The sequence below is a fragment of the Danio rerio genome, chromosome 9 (assembly GCF_049306965.1).
Source record: "Danio rerio strain Tuebingen ecotype United States chromosome 9, GRCz12tu, whole genome shotgun sequence".
NCBI lineage: Eukaryota > Metazoa > Chordata > Actinopteri > Cypriniformes > Danionidae > Danio > Danio rerio.
This window is the reverse complement of record NC_133184.1, coordinates 36,721,986-36,742,968: the sequence shown is the minus strand read 5'-3', so window position 1 is coordinate 36,742,968 and position 20,983 is coordinate 36,721,986. Positions and strand designations below refer to the sequence as shown.

Genomic DNA, 20,983 nt, shown 5'->3' with positions numbered 1-20,983 from the left:
TTGTACCTCAATAATAACACAAACAAATAAAAGGATAGATTAAATTAGAAATGACAATCTCTATTAAAGGCATTCCCCAACCCCCACTCATTATTTCTTCTATGGGATGACTGGCCAAATCAAAGTTATCATGGGCATCTCTGCTTTCTAGTAACTGTAAATCATTTATTAAGCATTAGTTAAACAAACAGTTCATTGATCATTTGCTAAACATTAACTGTACATTAATAGATAAAACATACAATTTGTACTGTATTTTGTATTGTTGTATTGTACCGTAATATGTTCTGTTTATAAATACAGCTATAAATGCTTTATTCTTGATCTAGATGCACATATACAATACACATGCTAACTGTATTTCCATAATTTGTTAATGATTAAATTTTCACTTCTAAAATAAGTATTGCCTTATTTAAAAACCATTCAAAAGTAGTCAGTGTTTTTTAAGAATAAGTAAGTAAATGATTACTAAACTAATAAATAATATGGATAAAACATAATAGTTACTCAGCATGTCAGTAAATGCTTTATTAGCACACATTCCTACACTTTTGTGAGCTCATCAGAAATAAGAACTATTTACTTTGTACATGTTTTAAATGACCATTAAAGGCTTGATTTATTTCAAGATACAAAAATGAACCCGTACAGCTGTATCTAATGAAAAATAAATCTTTGCAATCTTATCTAAAAATAAAATGACTGTAGAGTTTCAACATGGCAACAGTGTAACAGTGTCAAAATAAATGGATAGATGCAACGTTTGAGATCTATACAATAGAAAAAATCTCTTCTGTAGATCATTTAAAGAAGGATATATTCCTGGGAAAATGGATGAAATGGGTTGAATATATTTCAGTTAGAAGACCTGATTTTGTTGCTATAAACAAATAGAAGATGCTTAACTGATAAATATATGCTAATGTGTGTATATGTATATAGTTATATATATATATATATTCACAGTGTAATCTGTTATCCCCATGTGTATAATGAAGATGGGCATTTGAGATCATTCTGGAAGGAATTATATTATGACTTGCGTTCTCACCCTGGATGTAAAAATTCTTTACATTTTTTTATTATTTTCTTTTATTTATTAATGTATCATTTAAATTTTATTATTATTATTATTTAGTTTTTTAATGTTATTGTTCTTTTTATAATTTTACAAAATTTGAGTACTATGTATAGTTAGTGGGTGGCGCACAGGGTAGCAAGTTCGCTTCACAGCAAGAAGGTCGCTGGTTCAAGCCTCGGCTGGGTCAGTTGGCGTTTCTGTGTGGAGTTTGCATGTTCTCTCACGTGGGTTTTCTCCAGGTGCTCTGGTTTCCCCCACAGTCCAAAAACATGTGCTATGGGTGAATTGGGTAGGCTAAATTGTCCGTGGTGTATGTGTGTGGATGTTTCCCAGAGATGATTTGTGGCTAGAAGGACATCTGCTGTGTAAAACATATACTGGATAAGTTGGCGGTTCATTCCGCTGTGGCGACCCCAGCTTAATAAAGGGACTAAGCCAAAAAGAAAATGAATGAATGAATGAATGTATAGTTAGTACACCTGACAATAATAGGTCAATTGTATGTCATTTAAGGTCACATTCTGAGATTTAAATGTACCTTGAAATATTGTATGACTGTACTCAATTGAGTGTTAACAATAAACAAAATAAAAAATTGAAAAAAGAAAATTGAAAAAAAAAACTACTAATTTGTTTAATTCTTATTTAAAATAAAATGTTGTACATGTAATTTACTCATGAATCTCTGCATCACAGCGTGCTGAAAGAACAGGTCACAGCCAAGCCTGATCCTGCAGTGACTGAGGATGATGAGGATCTCAACAATGAGGAAGATCAAGTCTGGGACAACGATGAAGACGGTGACGGTGAAGATGATGAAGATGAGGAGGACGATGATGAAGATATAATCGATGAGCAAGACACCAGTGAACAGACCTCCAACATTGCAATGACGACCACCACCACAACCACAACAGAGTCCATAGAGGAGGTTGTGCGAGGTGAGATTTGTGTGCATGCATAGTAGTAATATACCAAACAATCTCATAACTTACCGGTCAAAAGTTTGGGATCATTCAAACATGAAGAATTGTTGCTCAAACAACTTTTCTGATTATTATCAATGTTGAAAACTTGCATAATTTTTGGTGGAAACCATCATATATTGCCTATACATAAATAGCAAAAATTTGCGTTCAGAGTAATACTTTTAACCATCATATATTGCCTATACATATATTTTGAAAATTAGCATTCAATCTAATAATAATATGGTGCAAGGACTCAAATCAAAGTAAAGACATTTATAAGGTGAAAACTGACTAAATACTTAATTTAAAAAAAAAATGCTGCTATTTAGAAATGTCTGTTTATCAAAGAGTAGACTGAATATGGGGTTCCCAGAAGTATATTAATTATATTAAAACAGGAATTTAAATATTGACTATAAGCTATCAGTTTAAACTCAGCACACATGAAGAAACCATAGGTGCATAGGAGAAAATGTGTGAAAAGCAATCAGATATACTCGCACACTATAAGTAATTGCTCAAAGATGTTTTAAATGTAGTGCTTCATTCTCCTGACCTTCATCTGACATATGCATACCTGTCAACCCTCCTGTTTTTGCTGGGGATCTCACATGTTTTACCATTCCGTTCCTCCATCATCCCGTTTAAGTATTTTTGATATTTCTATGAAAAGTGAAAGGAGCATCAAAGAGCCGATCTCAAATGTGGTATAATTGCAAGAGCTGTTCAAGAGAAATATGCTTTCACCTTATATTGGTTTGAAAGCATGTTGAAATTAATATTAAAATGGCTGCATTCACTTCCTTTCCATTAAAGCTATGCATCGACCGTCACCCTTCCTATTCAACCTCTGAATCAGTCATGTAAATCAGTCTAACAGTGCTGATTGACGGACACGCTACATAGTGATGAAGACACTGTTCACAGAGCGAAAAGTGGACACTTTTGGATTTGGGTGTGTTTTTAAACAGACAAATACACTTAATAATATGTAAACATGTCCGTCCTGGTGTGTTTAATTATGAACACAAATTATATAGTCATGACAAAGACCTTTTAAGGCAAGTCTTTTCACTCTGAGGGCATCTTTAAACCGCCTCTCGGGCAGAATGCTTGAATGGGGAATGGGAAAACATCAAATTCTCCAAAACTGTTTGCTAAGCTGAAGATTACATTACATATTTGGAATCATCAATAAAATTAACAAAAACCGTCTCATAAGTTTCATTTCTAAACATTCAAATCAAACTAAATCTGCATGTTTCCAGGGTGCTCAAGCTAATGCGCGTGTGCACTCAAAAGGAACAAGATCACGACACCAACCTCATTTATGGTCGTTCTACACATTATCATCCTCTTGATTATGATCGTGTGATTACGCTGGTCTTCTGGAGCTAGACAAACTACAGATTTCAAGTTATATGTGAACATATTTCTTACGTCTGTGAAGCAAGTATTTGCTGAGATTCAAGTGGTTTGTTGACCACAAAGCATGTCATAAAAGCACATGTCTGGTTCAAGCTTCTCCCCTCAGAGAAACATCAGCATATAAGGATCGACGATTGCCTCCTGTACTAATAGGCAGGGCTTAATTCACCACATTGACCGTTACAATTTTCCCCATTCAAAACTATATGGGTAACATCTTGTGTATTTTAGAGTCTTTAGTCATGACCATAAACAGTTACGAAAGTAATGAAATGCATATATATATATATATATATATATATATATATATATATATATATATATATATATATATATATATATACATATATACACACACACACACACACACACACACACTCACACACATACATACACACACACACACACATATATATAAGCGTTAAATTTAATATATTGACTGTGCAGGACTATTTGTTTGCTTTTTGCACATTTTAACACTGAAAATAAGAACACTAATGACAATTGATTGAGCACCAATAATAAATTATCTTAATAAAGCAGTAATTCAGTGAGACTAAAGTAATAATGCTGAAAAGGTAGCTCTACATCTCAAAAATAAATTACATTATAACAAATATCACAGTATAAAACATTTTTGTTACTGTTTTATTGTTTATTTAAATAAAAATGCAACCTTGATCAAAAAATAGTTATTTTGAAACATCCCAAACTTGTGACCGGTAGTGTGTATTTCAGTATCCAGTGTGCAGTTCCTAGAATGCACTGGACAGGCAGAACAAAACTAAAACTTATGAAATCAAGAGTGTCTCTTCCCCATTAGCGGTGTGCTGGGCCCCTGCTCGGTCAGGGCCGTGCCATGCCAAGCTGCCCCGCTGGTATTTTGTGGCAGAGAAGGGCCGATGCGCCTCCTTCACCTTTGGGGGTTGCGGGGGAAACCGCAATAACTTTGAGTCAGAGGAGTACTGCATGGCTGTCTGCAGCAGCAGTGTGTGTAAGTCAAGACGTCTCCTCAGAGGAAGTTCCGCTCTCTAACCAGCACCTCGTCTCTTTCTCACTTTCTTCGCTTCATTCGTTGCCAAACTCACAAGCTCAGCAGATGGCTGGATGCTTTAGCCCGCATGGATTACAGGTCTCTGTGAGGTGACTGTACAGCCAGAGCATCCAGTTCTTTTAGTTTAACCTCCTGTGCTGCTTTATTTCTGAACACACAGGAACTTTGCTTATACTCTTCACCCGTATTTCCTGAATCCACTAAACATGTCAAAAGAAAATATATGTGTGTGTTCAAATCACTATTGAAAGTTATAAGGGGAAAAATAGGCTTTCACTTTCATAAAAGTAAAAAAAAAGAACAACAGTAATACATGCATGCATAAACACATACATAAATATGGCCTGCATACATACCTAGACAATAATAATATATACTACTCTCATAAAAAAAGTCATAAATTAAAAAGGATTGTTGCTGTATTTATCGGGCTTTATAATTTTTACATGTTTTTTAAAGGCATTTGCAAGAGATGATGACTTGATTTGACTGGAGATTTTCATACTATGTGGAGATGAAAATCGGAGTATTCCTAACTGGACTACAATTAAATACATATGGTTCACTATGAACGTGTTGTTTAGTGAAACATGTTGATAAGCAAACAGGATTTCAATTGAAAGTTATTTCCTCACTAATGCTCTTTATTTAGCATAGTAATGCCTCTCCTCCATTGACATCCATTAAAAAACAGCCTTTGGTCTAGCATTAGCATTAGCTGTTATGCTTTTTGGCTAATGATTTTCAGCTTGTCATCTATTGGCTTTGATGTGACTTCACAATGGCACATAAAATAAATAGTCAAACATAAAATATTTTTTAGTACATGCCAACCAGAACATGTAAATAAGGGGGCGTGGCTAACTCACATGCAGTGTGCATGAGCCTGAACATGACACTGCTCATGAATAGGGCCAAACAGAATCTGCAGACATTTTTTGCTATTTCTGCTTGAGAATTTAAAAAGAAATCTGCGGATTTATGCAGGTTTATTTTAGGAGAATCATAACTAAAAACTTAATAAATTAAATAAAAAATAATACCTTTTAAACTATTTTTGAATGTTTACAATGCAAATCCAATTAGATCCACTTATTTGTTAAACAAAACAAGTTTCTCAAATAACATAACTATACTAAAAGACAAAAAATGTTACTTTACTAACTGTATTGCAAATAAATCATTTTAATGTTCCTATTATTACATCACAATAATATTAGTGAAATCAATTTAAAAACAGAATAATAAATTTACACACAATTACTCAAGTAAATACATACTTGTATGTATTGACTCAATGATGGACTAACAATCTGCGGAAATCGGTGGATTTCTGCATGTGCAGATTCCGTGTGGGCCTCATGAGTCTGAGGGAAGAAGATCAGATCAACAATCTTAGGTGAACTTTTGTTTGTGATTAAGATGAGCTGTTTTGGATTACTGATTTGAAACTGTGAATGTGAGTAGAGAATATCTCTGTGTACACTATCCCTCAGCAAGTAAACAGTCACTTGTGTAGCATTAGCCTCTGCTGACTTACAGGTTCTAAAACCCACCCGGTAACACGACTGATTCACATCCAGGTGCTGTAAACCTTATATAAGGAAATGAAAGTAAAATAGACAAATAACCTAAAGTTATGTCATTAAATACCTAGTCTTTTTAATACATTGGTCAAAATGATTGACTATAGTACCTCTCAGACAAAGCTTAATTTAGTATAGACAGCAAGGCTGGGAATTGCAATCAACTCAATGATTTGGTTTAATACTTATTTATAAGGTTTCGATTTGATTCTAATTTGTTCAGATTAGATTTGTTTTGTTGGAGCAACACAAAAGTTAGCAATATCTTTGGGATAAGAGAAGAAGTATTTGCACGTATTCAGATAATTTTTACGTATTTTGAAGTATAGCAGGCGTATTAAGAATGTATTTGAGACCTTCCCAAGTTTATGTAGTTTTGTTAAATGGAAGATTAATTTAAATGAAGAATACTTTCTTTTACCCAGCCCTACGATTCCACCAAAAACAATACATTCACATTTCCATATCAGGTAGCATGAGTTTCCAAGAGTTGTCGTGATTTGAATACTACTGTAATTGAATATTATATTACATTTCATCCACACCATCTGCACCTTATCTGGATATAGTACAATAATAGTACAATGGTATAGTACAGTCTTTGATGAAGCAGAATTAAACCTCACAACCTAATAGTTTGATTCACATATAAATTAAAAAAATTCAAGAGTTCACACTTGGATAATGCTTGACTATTTTAGCAGGTTTGGCATGCTGTCCCGGGAGAGAACCCTGAGCTCGGAGATAGATGAGCCCAAGGTACCCGCCTGGTCAATAAGCATTAGGAGGGATACGAGATCAGATAGTTCTCGATAACTTCCCAAGAATAGACCGATAACTGCGCTAATTTGTACATAATAGGAGCTTGTGACTTTAACTTTAGTCGCATGTTTTTTGAGTTGGAGGAAACCGGAATACCCGGGGAAAACCCACACGAACACGGGGAGAACATGCAAACTCAGCAAAGAGAGTGTCAGCTGGCTCAGCTAGTGTTTGAACCAACGACCCCCTTGCTGTTGGGCAACAGTGATAGCCACTGTGTCACCCGAACTTTGAATTGAGGAGGAGGGAGAAGGGATGGATGGGGGGGGTAACGAAGATGAGGAATGAAGTTTAGGCTGACTATTTACATTAAATTTAGAATGATTCGATTGGCTAGTTAGTGATTAGTGTTAGGGATCAGCTGTAGTGAATCCCATCACGTGCTCCTCTCAAAATTAGTTTGCGAAACTTCCCTTAATATTTTTTTATGAATTCTTGAAATATATTATCTTAATGTCTATAATAAATTAAATCTTAGGTGTCCGTTGGAAATCTCACTCAATTCATCAGAACATTTACAATCTCCATGACTGAACTGCAAGTTATCAATATCAGTATTATAAATAAAATATTAAAGTTGTTCAAGTGCGTAATAGTTGCTGTGTAAAATGTTTTCTGAGTCAGTGGTATCCTCCAGAGATCCTCCAGAGTAGATACTGACAGATTTGATAGGCTGAGTGTTTGTTTGTGCTTGTGTCTGTTTCGAGTGCGCCCGCATGTCAGTGTGTGTGTTTGTGAATCTGCTGAGCACTGCAGTACTGGATGTGCCTCTCTCTCTGGGCGTGTGTGTTTATCTCAGTGTGTGGCCAGTGATAGAGCTGCAGTCGGCCTCTGGTCAGACCGGTCTGTGGCAGTGGTTCAGTGAGCGCTTTCTGCTCGGTTAAGCACAATGCTGGACTCTGTGGGAAAGTGACAGCGGAGCAGCCCTCATCCTGACAGGGCATATTCCTCACAGCCGGGCTGGCTGTTCCCGCATGCTCGCTGTCAGAAAGTGTCACAGCAGCCTCAAAGGAGATGATATACAATTCATACATTTACAGTAACACAATGACGTTTAGAAATATCACTGCATTGCAGCATAGCATACCAACTAGCAATTCATTTGAAGGGCACCTATTTTACCCCTTTTTCTAGATTTAAGATATGTTTTTCATAATGTGTTTGTAAAGTTTCAGCTCAAAACATCAATCAGATTATTGGTTATAGCTTTCAGAGTCATGGAATCTTCTGCTCTGAACACAATGTAGCTGTTTTTAATGCCTGTGCTTTTAATGCTAGTTCTCCCCGCCCACCATTCACACGTGCCTGTTAAAGTGTGCCTTAATCTCCACCTCGGCTGCGTCAGATAAACAGCACAGTGACAGACATGAAGGAAGCAGATCTCACATAACGTTTGTGAGAAATACTACTGTAAGAACTTTCCCAATGATTATTTGATGGATTTCTTGTTGAGTTGCAACAATGAGTCACCCACAATGTTGTTACATAGTTCACTCACAGACACACACGCACACACACAGCAAGCGCGTTTAACTTTGCTGTGTTATTGCATGGCAAATGTAATAGGATACACATTAATATACACTGCTCTATGGATATCTGAAGCTGATGTAACGTTCACAAACCGGGATTGATTTTAACATCTGCAAATAAAAAAAAAGGCTTATTGTCTTTATATCACTCCAGTATGACTGTAGAAACGCTATACCTACACACAGTCTTTCCAAACAGCTTCCAAAAGATGATTTTTATCATAGGTGCCCTTTAAAGATAGCTCAAAAAATGTTATAAACTTAGGATTACAAAATAAAACATTTCACAAAAATAATCTTCAAACAATTGATACAGTTTCAAAATTAAGACAAAAGTTTTGTTTTTATTAGTGGAACTGCACTATATTAGAATACCCTTTTTAATTTCTGTTCTTATTGATCTTATTTCGATATACGAGCAGGTGCAGCCATTGGAATCTTTTTGGCTGAAGACTTCCGGTCTCATTCACTTCCATTGATTTTTAGATGTTAAAAACGGCTCGTTATGCTGCTTTACGTTAAAAACTGATCTTTTCTAATTTTTATTATTATTCTTTTTATGTACAGTCATAAACACTTCGTCACCTTAGAATTATAAGATTCTGACATTTTTGTCAAAATTGAGTTATTGACATATTCTTATTAAATGACAACTTAATTGCATTAAAAAAAACTTTATTTAAAAAAACAAATGTTACACACAAACTGTTTGCTATAGGATGCAAAAACTTTGAAGCTCAATATCTCACAATCATTCAGAATACAGATAGAACTCTATAATTTCAAGGTGACGACTTGTTTGTAGAGCAAGTTGTTTGACCGTTTATTATTGCCAGTCATTTCTCCCATGGGCAACGGAATCAGAAGTCGCAAAAACGCCACACTTCCGCATTAATTCTGCAAGAATAAGGTCAATACAGTTTTATTAAATTCTACACATTTTAGCTTCTTATGAGATTTGTGAAAATTGTCAGAATTTTGAAATTTAGTCATAAAAATGGAATTTACTGCAAAATAAAAAAATAGCAAATTGTTGAATAAAACAAAAATAAATAAAGTAGGACTGTACTTGTAATCAAATTTATATATGAACTGTTTCTATATTAAACTGCTAAAGCTATTTAAATATGAATTCTGCATGTTTCTCTGTAAAAAAAGATGTCATGACGTATTTTACTGAACACATTAAAACTTTATATAACGAATAATTATAAACAGTTGAAGTCAGAATTATTAGCCCCCCTGAATTATTTGCCCATGTTTATTTTTTCCACAATTTCTATTTAACGGAGAGCAGATTTTTTCAACACATTTCTAAACATAATAGTTTTAATAACTCGTTTCTAATAACTGATTTATTTTATCTTTGCCATGATGACAGTACATAATTTTTGACTTGATATTTTTCAAGACACTTCTATACAGCTTAAAGTGACATTTAAAGGTTTAACTAGGTTCATTAGGTTAACTAGGCAGGTTAGGGGAATTGGGCAAGTTATTGTATAATGGTAGTTTGTTCCGTAGACTACCAGAAAAAAAATAGCTTAAAGGGACTAATAATTTTGTCCTTAAAAAGGTTTTTAAAGAATTTAAAACTGCTTTTATTCTAGCCAAAATAAAACAAAAAAGAGTTTCTCCAGAAGAAAATATATTGTCAGACATACTGTGAAAATTTCCTTGCTCTGTTAAACATCATTTGGGAAATATTTAAAATAATAATAATAATAAATAAAAGGGGGGGGGTAATAATTCTGACTTCAACTGTATATTTTATGTATAAAATTTTTTATAGTTGGCAGTTCATTCTGCTGTGGCGACCCCAAATAAACCAGGGACTAAAGGCTGATTTATACTTCTGCGTTGAGCAATCACTATGACCGATGGCGCCTGCCTTGCGATTAACCGTGCATTTAAACTTCTCTGTGCTGTTTGTGTTTCTCTGCAATAACACTTCCAAAATGCTAGCTGGCAGCGGGTTTTTATGTTTCTGTTTCAAGTTTCTTCGTGGGTGTTTAGTTTTTTCTGAACTCTACAAGAAGCTAAAACTTGTTAATTCAGAGGCGGGATCCGGTGGACGTGTAACAACTTTAATCAGAAGGTAAACACAAAAAAAAAAGTTTCCACCTGGAGCTTCTTCACGGGACTCCACACTTAACTACACATAATCTTAACTTGACACACTTAATGTAAACATTCACTCAATCGGGCTCACGGCTATCTGCACCACCCCCACACTCGTCACAAGACGACCAATCACAGAGCTTGCGCTACACGTCGTTGTAATGTGTAGTTTTTGAGAGTTGAGCGTCATTGGCTGCGTCAGCCATGGCGAGGGATATGCGACCGTGCGAAGGCTGCACGTGTGCTTGACGCAGAAGTATAAATCAGCCTTAGTGCGAAGGAAAATGAATGAATGAATAAATGTTATTAGGAATTTTATTAGAAATAAAATTAATGGGATCTAATAATAAAATAAAACAATAGGAGGAAACAAATTTCATAGCATTCAAAAGAGTGCAGTTTTTTTCTTGTTGTTGTTTTTTCTTGTTGTTGTTTTCATTTATTTCATTCTTTAGGGTTGAAATATGGTTAAAATGTTTTTTTTTTTCTATTTCATTATTTCTTTACTTCAGTGTAGGATCTTAATCACACACATGATCATTTCTAATGCAGTGACATTTATTTTTATTTACATAGAAAACACATTTTTGGTCACACACAGATCTTCCGTTTCACACAACCTCCAGCATGAAACTCTTTCATCTCTCTGAGTCCACTTTCAGCCTCTTGCAGTAGAGCAACCTTTGGCAAAAGCAATCTCGCGCAAGCGTTTCTGTCTCTGCTAACCAATTTTAACCTGCGCCTGAACTAGCAGCTCTTTCCCAGGAGTCTTCGCTCTCTTTGCTGCAAGGAAGATTCTCTGGCTCCCATTTATCTGTCTTTTTTTGTGTGACTGTCATTGAACAAGACTCATCTCTGTCTCTAGTGCCAACCATGGCCCCGAGCCCTGCTGATGCGGTGGATCGTTACCTGGAAGCTCCAGGAGATATAAACGAACACATGCGCTTCCAGAAGGCAAAGGAGAGCCTGGAGGCCAAACACCGAGAGAAAATGTCAGAGGTGAGAACATCAGAAGATTTATTACCCTTCAGTTATATGAGAGGAAATTACAAAAGAGGAACTAAGAAAAAGTGCTATAAACACTGACAGCATTCTGTAATGAACAATATCGCATGAGTGCCGTGCTGATAAAGAATCAAATCACACAGCTTTGAGTGTGGGATTGCATTTATTCAGTGGTTTGGTGGCACACTTGTGTAAATAAATAAGAAACAACCACTGACTGTGTGAGGAACTAACTTTCAGTTCTGGATTCAAATCTCTGTTTGTCTGTTTAAGAGCTGAGCAAAAGCCTCTGTTGCTACTTCAAAAACGTCACTTTAGAGCTTGTAAGTAAGGAATGTTGAGACTCTTTTGAGGAATTATGCAGAGTATTATGAGACTATAAAGAGAGGATAAATTGTATGAAATTGTAATTAGGATTTGACTGAATGTGATGTTTGGTTAAATATACACTACCGGTCAAAATTTGGGGTATGTTTTTTTTTTTTTTATATATATATAGATATTTATTCTGTTCATCAAGGCGGAATTTATTAAATGTAAAAAAAAATGGTTAAATTATTGAATATTTATTAACATTTGTATGTAGTTTTAAATTAAATTATTAATCCAGTCATTATTGTTTTATTACTATTACAATTAATAATAATAATAATAATTAATATTAGAGTGATTTCTGAAGGATCATGCCACTGATGTGACTGGAGTAATGAAGCTGAAAATTAATCTTTAAAATCACTGGAATAAATTAATAAATTAAATTATGCAATTAATTAAACAATTGTACTTTTTGTACCATTTTTTTTTAATAAATGCAGCTTTGGTGAGCAAGAGAAGCTTATTATAAAACATTTAAAAATCCTACTGACCCCAAACGTAGTGTATATACATTCAAAAGCAGAGTTTTATTTTTAAAAAGGACAAAAGAATATGTTTACTTTAAAAACAGTATTTAAATCATTTGACATTAGCATTTAGTTATCTTATATATTATCACATTACAGTAGACGGCAAAGATATTTATTAGCCCTCCTTTGAAAATTGTTTTATTATATATTTTTATTTTGCTTTTTCAAAAGTTAACTATACAGAACATTAAAAATAAGCAACAACCAAAATAATCGAAAACATACGCACTATATCAAAAAAATAATAATAATAATACATTTTTAAAAAGAAATGTAATTCCCTTTTTTAAATCCCTTTTTTAAATGAATTAAAGGGATTTAATTAACTTATATAATTAAAAAATGGATTCCAAATCTTTTTAAATAATTCACCCTTTTCTCTCAGTTTTCAATCCACTTTTAAATAATAGTTTTAATAAACTAATTGCTAATAACTCATTTCTTTTGTCTTTGCTATGATGACAGTACATAACAACAACAGTGCTTTGTTCTTAAGTATGCTAAAAATATTGACCTTGTGGCGTGTGTGTACTCCAATTTTACTGAAACTGACTAAATTTACAAAAAATGAATTTAATTCCTGAATATATATTTTTATCTGGGTGCCAGGTAGATATAAATCTACCAAATGGACACCTAAAAAAATTATAATAATTTTATATTTATATAAAGGGTATTTTCATCACATTTACACACAAAATTGGTTTTCTTTTTAGCTTAGTCCTTTTATTAATCAGGGGTCACCACGGTGGAATGAACCACCAACTTATCCAATATATGTTTAACGCAGCGGATGCCCTTCCAGCTGCAACCCATCACTGGGAAACATTCATATACATTCATTCACACTCATACACTACAGACAATTTAGCCTGCCCAATTTACCTATACCACATGTCTTTGGACTTGTGGGGGAAAACAGAGGAAACCCACCCAAACACGGAAAGAACGTGCAAACCACACAGAAATGCCAACTGACCCAGCCGAGGCTCGAACCAGTGACCTTCTTGCTGTGAGGTGAACTTGCTACCCACTATGCCACCGTGCTGCCCTACACACAAAATAATAAACTAAAATAACACTCAAAATAAAGGCTCAAAGTAGAATGCTACTAAAGTCCTCACAAACAATGTTGAGAGTGTAAAGTTTACTCTGAGAAAACATGGTCACAGTCTCAACCTTAAAAATGATTTCAAAAAATGTCAAACTGCTTTTATTCCAAGCAAACTAAAGGAAATAAAACATTCTCTTAAAGAAAGAAATATTATAGGAAACACGGTGAGAACTTTCTTGCTCTGTTAAGCTTCAAATATTTTAAAAATAATTTAAATTTCACAAAAGGGTTAATAATTCGGCCTTTCATTTTAAATGTTCTCTAATAGTCACTTTAGCCACATTTGACTTTTTAAAGGAATCATGAAATTAGAAACTTACAACAACTTGTCACAACCAATATTTAGTTCAAACTTTTAGAACAATTTCCACTGTTACATTTGGAAAAATAGTTTGTTTTTAAATTGTATAGATTTTTTTCTTAGAACCCACGTGACTCCAGTCATTGCTCCACACGCCGTAGGGAAAGTAATTGAAAAAATTGACCTGGAAAATTTGATCGATTATAGGTTAGGAATGTCGATTTCAATTACTTTTCGATTAATTGCCCAGCCTTAGTGTGCATGTGTGCGTGTGTGTGTGTGTGTGTGTGTGTTGAAGAGCCACGGAGTACATTATAACAGCTGACAGGTCAGGAACACTGACGCTATATTTCAACATCTGATCAGAAGGCAGATTCTAAATTAGGAGAGTGTATTTCTCTCACACTTGAACCGCATCTGACAGAAGCATAACAGCTTTTACACACATCTTTCTTTCAAACTTAAAGTTTTGCATCACAAAAACACTCCCTAAGCCCCCTAAAACAGTACTGACACCCAGTTGAGAAACGCTGCTCTGGCTAATGACAACTCTTAATGGAAGTTCTAAGCTGCCTACCAGAAGGTGCTGGTCACTATGGCACCCTCCATGCAGCAGCAAAGAAAAAGGTTTAAAAGTTGCATTATTTTGATCACTAAAATTAAAAAAAACATTTAAAACACAGTCCTGATAAATTGTGGGAAAATAATATTTCAACATACTGATTCAGTTTTACTACCATTGCAGATATCCTAAAACACAGAGTGCCATGTGACCTCTTTATTTTCGTTGTTTTGGTGTTGGAGATTAATTTGGTGACCATTTTCCTGTCCTTCCATGTCTCTTATCTGTGTTCAGGTGATGAGGGAATGGGAGGAGGCCGAGAGACAGGCCAAGAACCTTCCTCGTGCTGATAAGAAGACCATAATTCAGGTGAGCATTCAGCTTTTAATAAATGTGATTGGGATATGCTGGCTGATGATTCATGAGCAGTAAAGAGCTGAGAGTAAACAGCGTTTATTGTTAATGTGATGTAGTGGCTTGTTGGACCGCTTATATAAAAGCACTTAGCGGGGTTGCGGTTTAAGTGTGTTCAGATTTAGTAGTACGGCATACATCTCCCATTAAAGTGGAGGGGGCTTTCAGGGGGATTGAACAGCTTGTGCTTTTTTATTCTTGGGGATTAATGAACGTCTACTGGCTTTATTGCTGTTTTTCTAGCGCTTCCAGGAGAAGGTGGAGTCGCTGGAGAAGGAAGCGGCTGGAGAGAGACAGCAGCTGGTGGAAACGCACATGGCTCGAGTGGAGGCCCTACTGAATGACCGCCGCCGTCAGGCTCTGGAAAGCTACCTGAGCTCCCTTCAGTCTGACCAGCCTCGGGTACACAAACACTCCTATTCTCCACAAAACAGCACAGTCTGCAGTCTGTTTGCATATGCAGGTCATTTGAACCGATTAGAAAGGAACTGGTTTAATGAACAATTCAACGACTCATAGATTAATCTGTTTAACATATGATCCATTGGCAAACATATTTTTAACTATGCCATTTTAGCAGCCACGGGTACACAAACACTGCTATACTCAATAAAACAGCACAGTCTGTAGACTGTTTGCAAATGCAGTTCTTCTGATTGAATTAGGGGGAGAAACTGGTTTAGTGAACAATTCAATGACTCATAAATGAATCTCTTTAAAATCCTTTTATTCATTGACCAACATTTTTTTAACTATGTTAATCAATCTTTTAGTGATGCACTGTATATGAGTGGCCATATTAATATCAAATGATAAACTGCATTTTAGGCTTGGGCGGTATCCAAATTTTGATACCATCAAACCTCCTCGCTATTTTACCTCGGTATCTGGTATTACGTGCAAAAAAATTATGACAAGCCTACTGCATTTTCAATATTGTTATTGGTATAATACAAGGTATCTGTGGGGTCCTAAAATGTCTTAAATCTCAAAATCAAAATTGTAGGCCTTAAAAAGTCTTAAATTACTTAAATATCGTGTTGTAGGTCCTACATTTTTTTAAACAGGTGTTAATTTTCTATTGTTCATGTATAGCTACCCTATCTGGCCAATCTCAATAAAACTTTTAACTTTTTATTTAGGGATGTGATTTTTAACTGTTTAATTATTTTCCTTACAGCAACATTTGTTTAAAAGTGCTCCATGAATGTCCTGCGAAGGACACTGACCTGGACAGACTGTTGTGCATACATTTAGTTTATTATAGTTTTTAAACTTAAAACATTTTACTTTTCTTTTTTTTTTTTTTTTAAGAAAGGTTATGTGGAAAAAAAAAGTGAATATATATAACTAGAGCTTGCCTGTTTTGACACAAAATTTAAAATATTTACTTAGAAATAAATAAAATATATATATTTTTTTATATTACTTTATTATTATTAATGTATTAATAGATGCATTAAATTATTTTTAAAAAATGATTTTGCAAATAAAAATCTTTCCCAACTGGGTCATTCGAAAAACTCCTTAATGTTTAGCTCTGTATGAGTCTAAAAATGTCATTCATAACGGTCTTAAAATGTCTTTAACTTGCTAAAGGCTGACATGCATGCTTGACATGCTTTCTGCTGGCCACTAGTGTTTTGATTGTCACTTCTGAGCTGATGCAAAAGCAGACGTGTGTGTTACGAGAGCTAATGCCGCTGCGTTTTTTGTTATGGAAAAAAAGACTATATTTGCGAAATCCTTTTCATAAGCTTACTGAAGCTTTGCCTGAAATTAATAAAGATTATTAAACAATGAACAGCCTTATCCACTACCAAAATCAGCACAACAAATACAATATGAAGACATTTGACAAGGACTGTGCCAAGGCAAAAGCTATAGATGCAAAGTTATGAAAATGATGGCCAGCTTTAAGCATTGTTGAGGATTTTGGATTTTGTTGGCCTATAAAATTGAAACCACGCTTCTTCGCCCCCAGCTGGCAGAAATTTTTTGACATTTTATTTATTAGACATGCTTATTTATTGCTTTTATTGTACGTGTTTTTTTGTTTGTTTGTTTTTTATCAGGTAATAGATTTTATTTATATAAAAGAAAGTTGTCTATAGAAATGAATAGTAATGAAATCATTCCGGAAATGTTCCCAATATTTACTGGTATTACTGTGTGAAAGTGGCTATTGTCTACATGAATACATAAAACTAGTTAAAATTGTGTTCTTTGCCCCCAAAAAACTACAAATCTTAATTTCATATCAGTTATGACTGTAAATTATATATAGAATACCTAGTAAATGTTGCCATAAATATAGCCTGTGCTTCTGATGTGATATTCAAACATAAATAAATAAACAAATTATAACATAAGCTAAAAATAATCCTGTCTCATACAGCCTCGGCAGGTGCTGAATCTGTTGAAGAAGTATATCCGTGCGGAGCAGAAGGACCGTCAGCACACTCTCAAACACTTTGAACACGTGCGGGAGGTCGATCCCAAGAAGGCTTCACAGATTCGGCCATTTGTAAGCTCCTGTCAAGCTGTTCGTTCCTGCTTTAATTATGATTTGTGTAAATGCTTTAGAACTTGATTTTGAGCCCCTGTGCTTTTAGGTGATGACCCACCTACGTGTGATTGAGGAACGCATGAACCAGTCTTTGGGTTACCTCTATAAAGTGCCTCAAGTGGCTAATGATATCCAGGATCAAGTGGGTGAGTTTTTTTAATCGCACTTCAGAGGCTCAAACTGTGCTGGAAATGGAATATGTTGTCACATAACATCATTTTATTTTGTTTTATTTTTAATGTTTTATTTTTTTGTTACTCAAAACTGTTTTACTGTACTTTTGTATATTTTTTGTGTAAAGCATTTTGAGAATTAAGTTTTAAAGGCGATATATATATATAAGTGATGTAAGTGATGATTATTATTATGAAGAATTATGAAATGCTGTGTTTTGTGCAGCGGTGCTGGTTCAGCGTGATCAGGCTGAGGTGACGCAGCAGCTGTCGTCTCTTCAGAGTAAGATGAGGGTCAGTTATGGGAACGATGCCCTGATGCCGGATCTGCCCGACAGCACCACACCACTGGACAACCTTCCTCCAGAGCAGGACGGCCTGGGCTTCATCCATCCCGAGAGCTTTAACCAGGCCAACACTGATAACCACGGTAACACCAACATGCCTTTAGTTAATATTATTCCTGTGTATTATTTGTTTTGAGTCAAATATTCAATTGTGTGTTAGTTTGATAACATCTCATCACAATTTTAGGTAAGAATGTTATCTTTTAACAAATCTAGAGCATTTATCTAAAGAAAATTACAATGAAAAAATTGGTGTTAACTAATGAAGGTCTGGAAAAGTTTGAAATTGACCTTCTGTACTTTTATTCAATTCAGTGATCTGGATTTTATTCTTTTCTGAAATTTTGATGACCCATTATTGACTGTGAAACACGTTCTTATTAATGGCAAGTTCTAAGCCAACAACTTAAAAAGGGAACTCTTAATTTTTATCCTGAGCTTTATACAACTATACAGAGCAAACATTAGATATGCCACTAGAGGGCGCTGTTTACATTTTTACGAATCTGAAATATATTACTTGGGGTGCATTTGTTGTATGTTTTGGATGAAGAAAACACTAGAGGGCACTGTCTACATTTTTTCAAATCTGAAATACATTACTTAGGATGCGTTTGTTGTATGTTTCGGATGAAAAAACACTAGAGGGCACTGTCTACAGTTTTTCGAATCTGAAATATATTACTTAAGGTGCGCTTTTGTACATTTCAGATGGAAAACCACTAGAGGGCGCAATTGACATTTTCGAATTTAAAATATATAACTTAGGGATGCGTTTGTCATACGTTTTGGATAGAAATACACTAAAGGGCGCTGTCTACATTTTTTCGTGAATCTAAAATATATTACTTTTAATTTAGAAATTGTAGGTGAAAAAACTTCTAGACGGTGCTGTTTTGATTTTTGCGAATCTGAAATATGTTGCTTAGGTTGCGTTTTTTGTGTATATTGCTAATAAAAACACTAAAAGGTGCTGTCTACATTTTTGCAAACCGGAAATATGTTACTTAGGGTGCATTTGTTGTATGTTTCAGATTACAAAACCACTAGAGGGTGCTGTTTACATTTTTACGAAGGTCTGAAAATATATTACTTGAGGTGCATTTGTTTTATGTTCCAGACAAAAAACTCAGGAGGGCGCTGTCTACATTTTTGCAAATTTGAAATACATCACTTAAGATGCATTTGTTGTTCAGTTTCAATGACAGAACTACTAAAGGGCGCTGTTTGCATTTTTGTATAGCAACAAATCAGCATATCAGAATGATGTCTAAAAAGACTAGTAATTAAGCTTACAATTATAGTAATTATAAAAATAAATTTTAAAGAGAATGAACTGCATTTTTTTGTCTTGCTTAGTTGAACCTGTAGATGCCCGTCCAATTCCCGAAAGGGGTTTGCCTACGAGACCCGGTAAATGTGAACTTAATTAGTGTTCTTTTCAGCTGCCTCTTTCAATAATTTCACATATTTAAGAAATATAATTATATACGTTTTCAGAGATTCCAAAGGTTCGGCTGGACATTGAGGAAAGGCACAACGCTGGCTATGATGTTCGTGACAAGAGACTGGTACAACACTTTGTTTCACTTGACATTAATATATATAACATTTATCTCCTTTTCAGTGTGTAATAAGTAAGTGATGTGTTTGTGTTGAATCAGATGTTCCTCGCGGAGGACATGGGCTCTAATAAGGGTGCGATCATTGGGCTGATGGTGGGGGGCGTGGTCATCGCCACTGTCATCGTAATCACTCTGGTTATGCTCAGGAAGAAGCAGTACACCTCTATTCATCATGGAGTTATTGAGGTGAGTCACGTTTATGTGCGTTTCCATGGAAGTGTGACAGAATTGAAAACTTTAAAAATCATCAAAGTCAACACAAATGCATGAATGCAAGTGAATACCTACTGAGCAGCGCAAATAAAGCAGAATGTGTGATCTGTTGAATTAACGCAATAAATTCACCTGGATTGTGTCTTTTGCAAAAGTTTTGTTGTCAGTAATCAAATATTTCATCAAGTATAGTCTTGATTTTACATCCTTATTCACTAATCATGATGGACAGCTAATTGCTAAAAAAAAGCTATATTGTAATAAAAGCTATATTGTAATGAAAGTATAAAAATCAAGGCAAATTTAAATTAGTACTTTAAAAAAAAACGTATTTACATAGTAGTTTGGGATTTCTCTCTCATTTTTTATATTTGGAGAATTAAACAACTGTTTTTGTTTGAAGAGGTAGTTGACCCAAAAATAGAAATGACCTCATTTATTTATTCTCTCGTTTATAAAAGCTTTATGAGATCTGTTGAACCCCTAAGAATACTTTTTGAAGAATGCTGGTCACTGACACTAATTAACTTCCATAGTAGAGAAAAATTACTATGGAAGTCAATTGGTGCCAGCAACCAGCATTCTTCAAACTATATTTTTTGTGTGATAAATTGAAGAAAGAAACTCAAATAGGTTTTAAAGTGAGAGTAAATGATGACAGAATATTTATTTTTGGGTGAACTGCCCCTTTAAAAAACCACTAGAAGGTGGCAGCAAGTTGCTGTATAATGACTAAACCGTTGAATCATTTCTTCAAACCATTCAAATGGCTAATTCATTTATTAACAAAGTGGATCAGTTGAATAATAGGCTCAGTCTATTCAGTAAAAATCTGATTTGTTGAGGAACTAAACTATTTTATAGATGAAAACACAAGTATAGTATATGAAATTAAAATCAATCAATATTTAACTTATTTGTTAAACTATTATATCCATTTGTTGTGACGTCACACTAAGCAGCTTCCGGGTCCAAGCGCTCTATCAAACTATATAGAGACTCAACAACTGGTAATAATAAACGTTTTCAAAGCGATGGTATATTTTAGAAAATCATGATCGCAACATGTATATATCTATGCCTAATAGCCAGAAAGTGATCAATGTTTTAAAAATTGCTCAAATATTATTGTCTGTGAAGCAGCAATTCTACAGTCT

The 20,983-nt window shown here is 34.6% G+C and overlaps 1 protein-coding gene across 4 annotated transcripts in view; it reads left to right on the top strand.

Annotated features, from left to right (window-relative positions):
• The window catches only part of appb (amyloid beta (A4) precursor protein b), a 43,360-nt gene that overhangs the window by 19,071 nt on the left and 3,306 nt on the right, over window positions 1-20,983 (top strand). The window contains exons 6-16 of one of the 4 annotated variants that reach the window (XM_068223277.1): window positions 1,781-2,025; window positions 4,307-4,477; window positions 11,464-11,597; window positions 14,780-14,854; window positions 15,143-15,301; window positions 17,298-17,426; window positions 17,515-17,614; window positions 17,868-18,071; window positions 19,348-19,401; window positions 19,489-19,559; window positions 19,653-19,799. In XM_068223277.1, coding sequence (XP_068079378.1) covers window positions 1,781-2,025; window positions 4,307-4,477; window positions 11,464-11,597; window positions 14,780-14,854; window positions 15,143-15,301; window positions 17,298-17,426; window positions 17,515-17,614; window positions 17,868-18,071; window positions 19,348-19,401; window positions 19,489-19,559; window positions 19,653-19,799 — 1,489 coding nt within the window. The remainder of the gene's footprint in view (window positions 1-1,780; window positions 2,026-4,306; window positions 4,478-11,463; window positions 11,598-14,779; window positions 14,855-15,142; window positions 15,302-17,297; window positions 17,427-17,514; window positions 17,615-17,867; window positions 18,072-19,347; window positions 19,402-19,488; window positions 19,560-19,652; window positions 19,800-20,983) is intronic. The other 3 variants (NM_152886.2, XM_068223278.2, XM_073911547.1) reach the window with 3 other exon arrangements.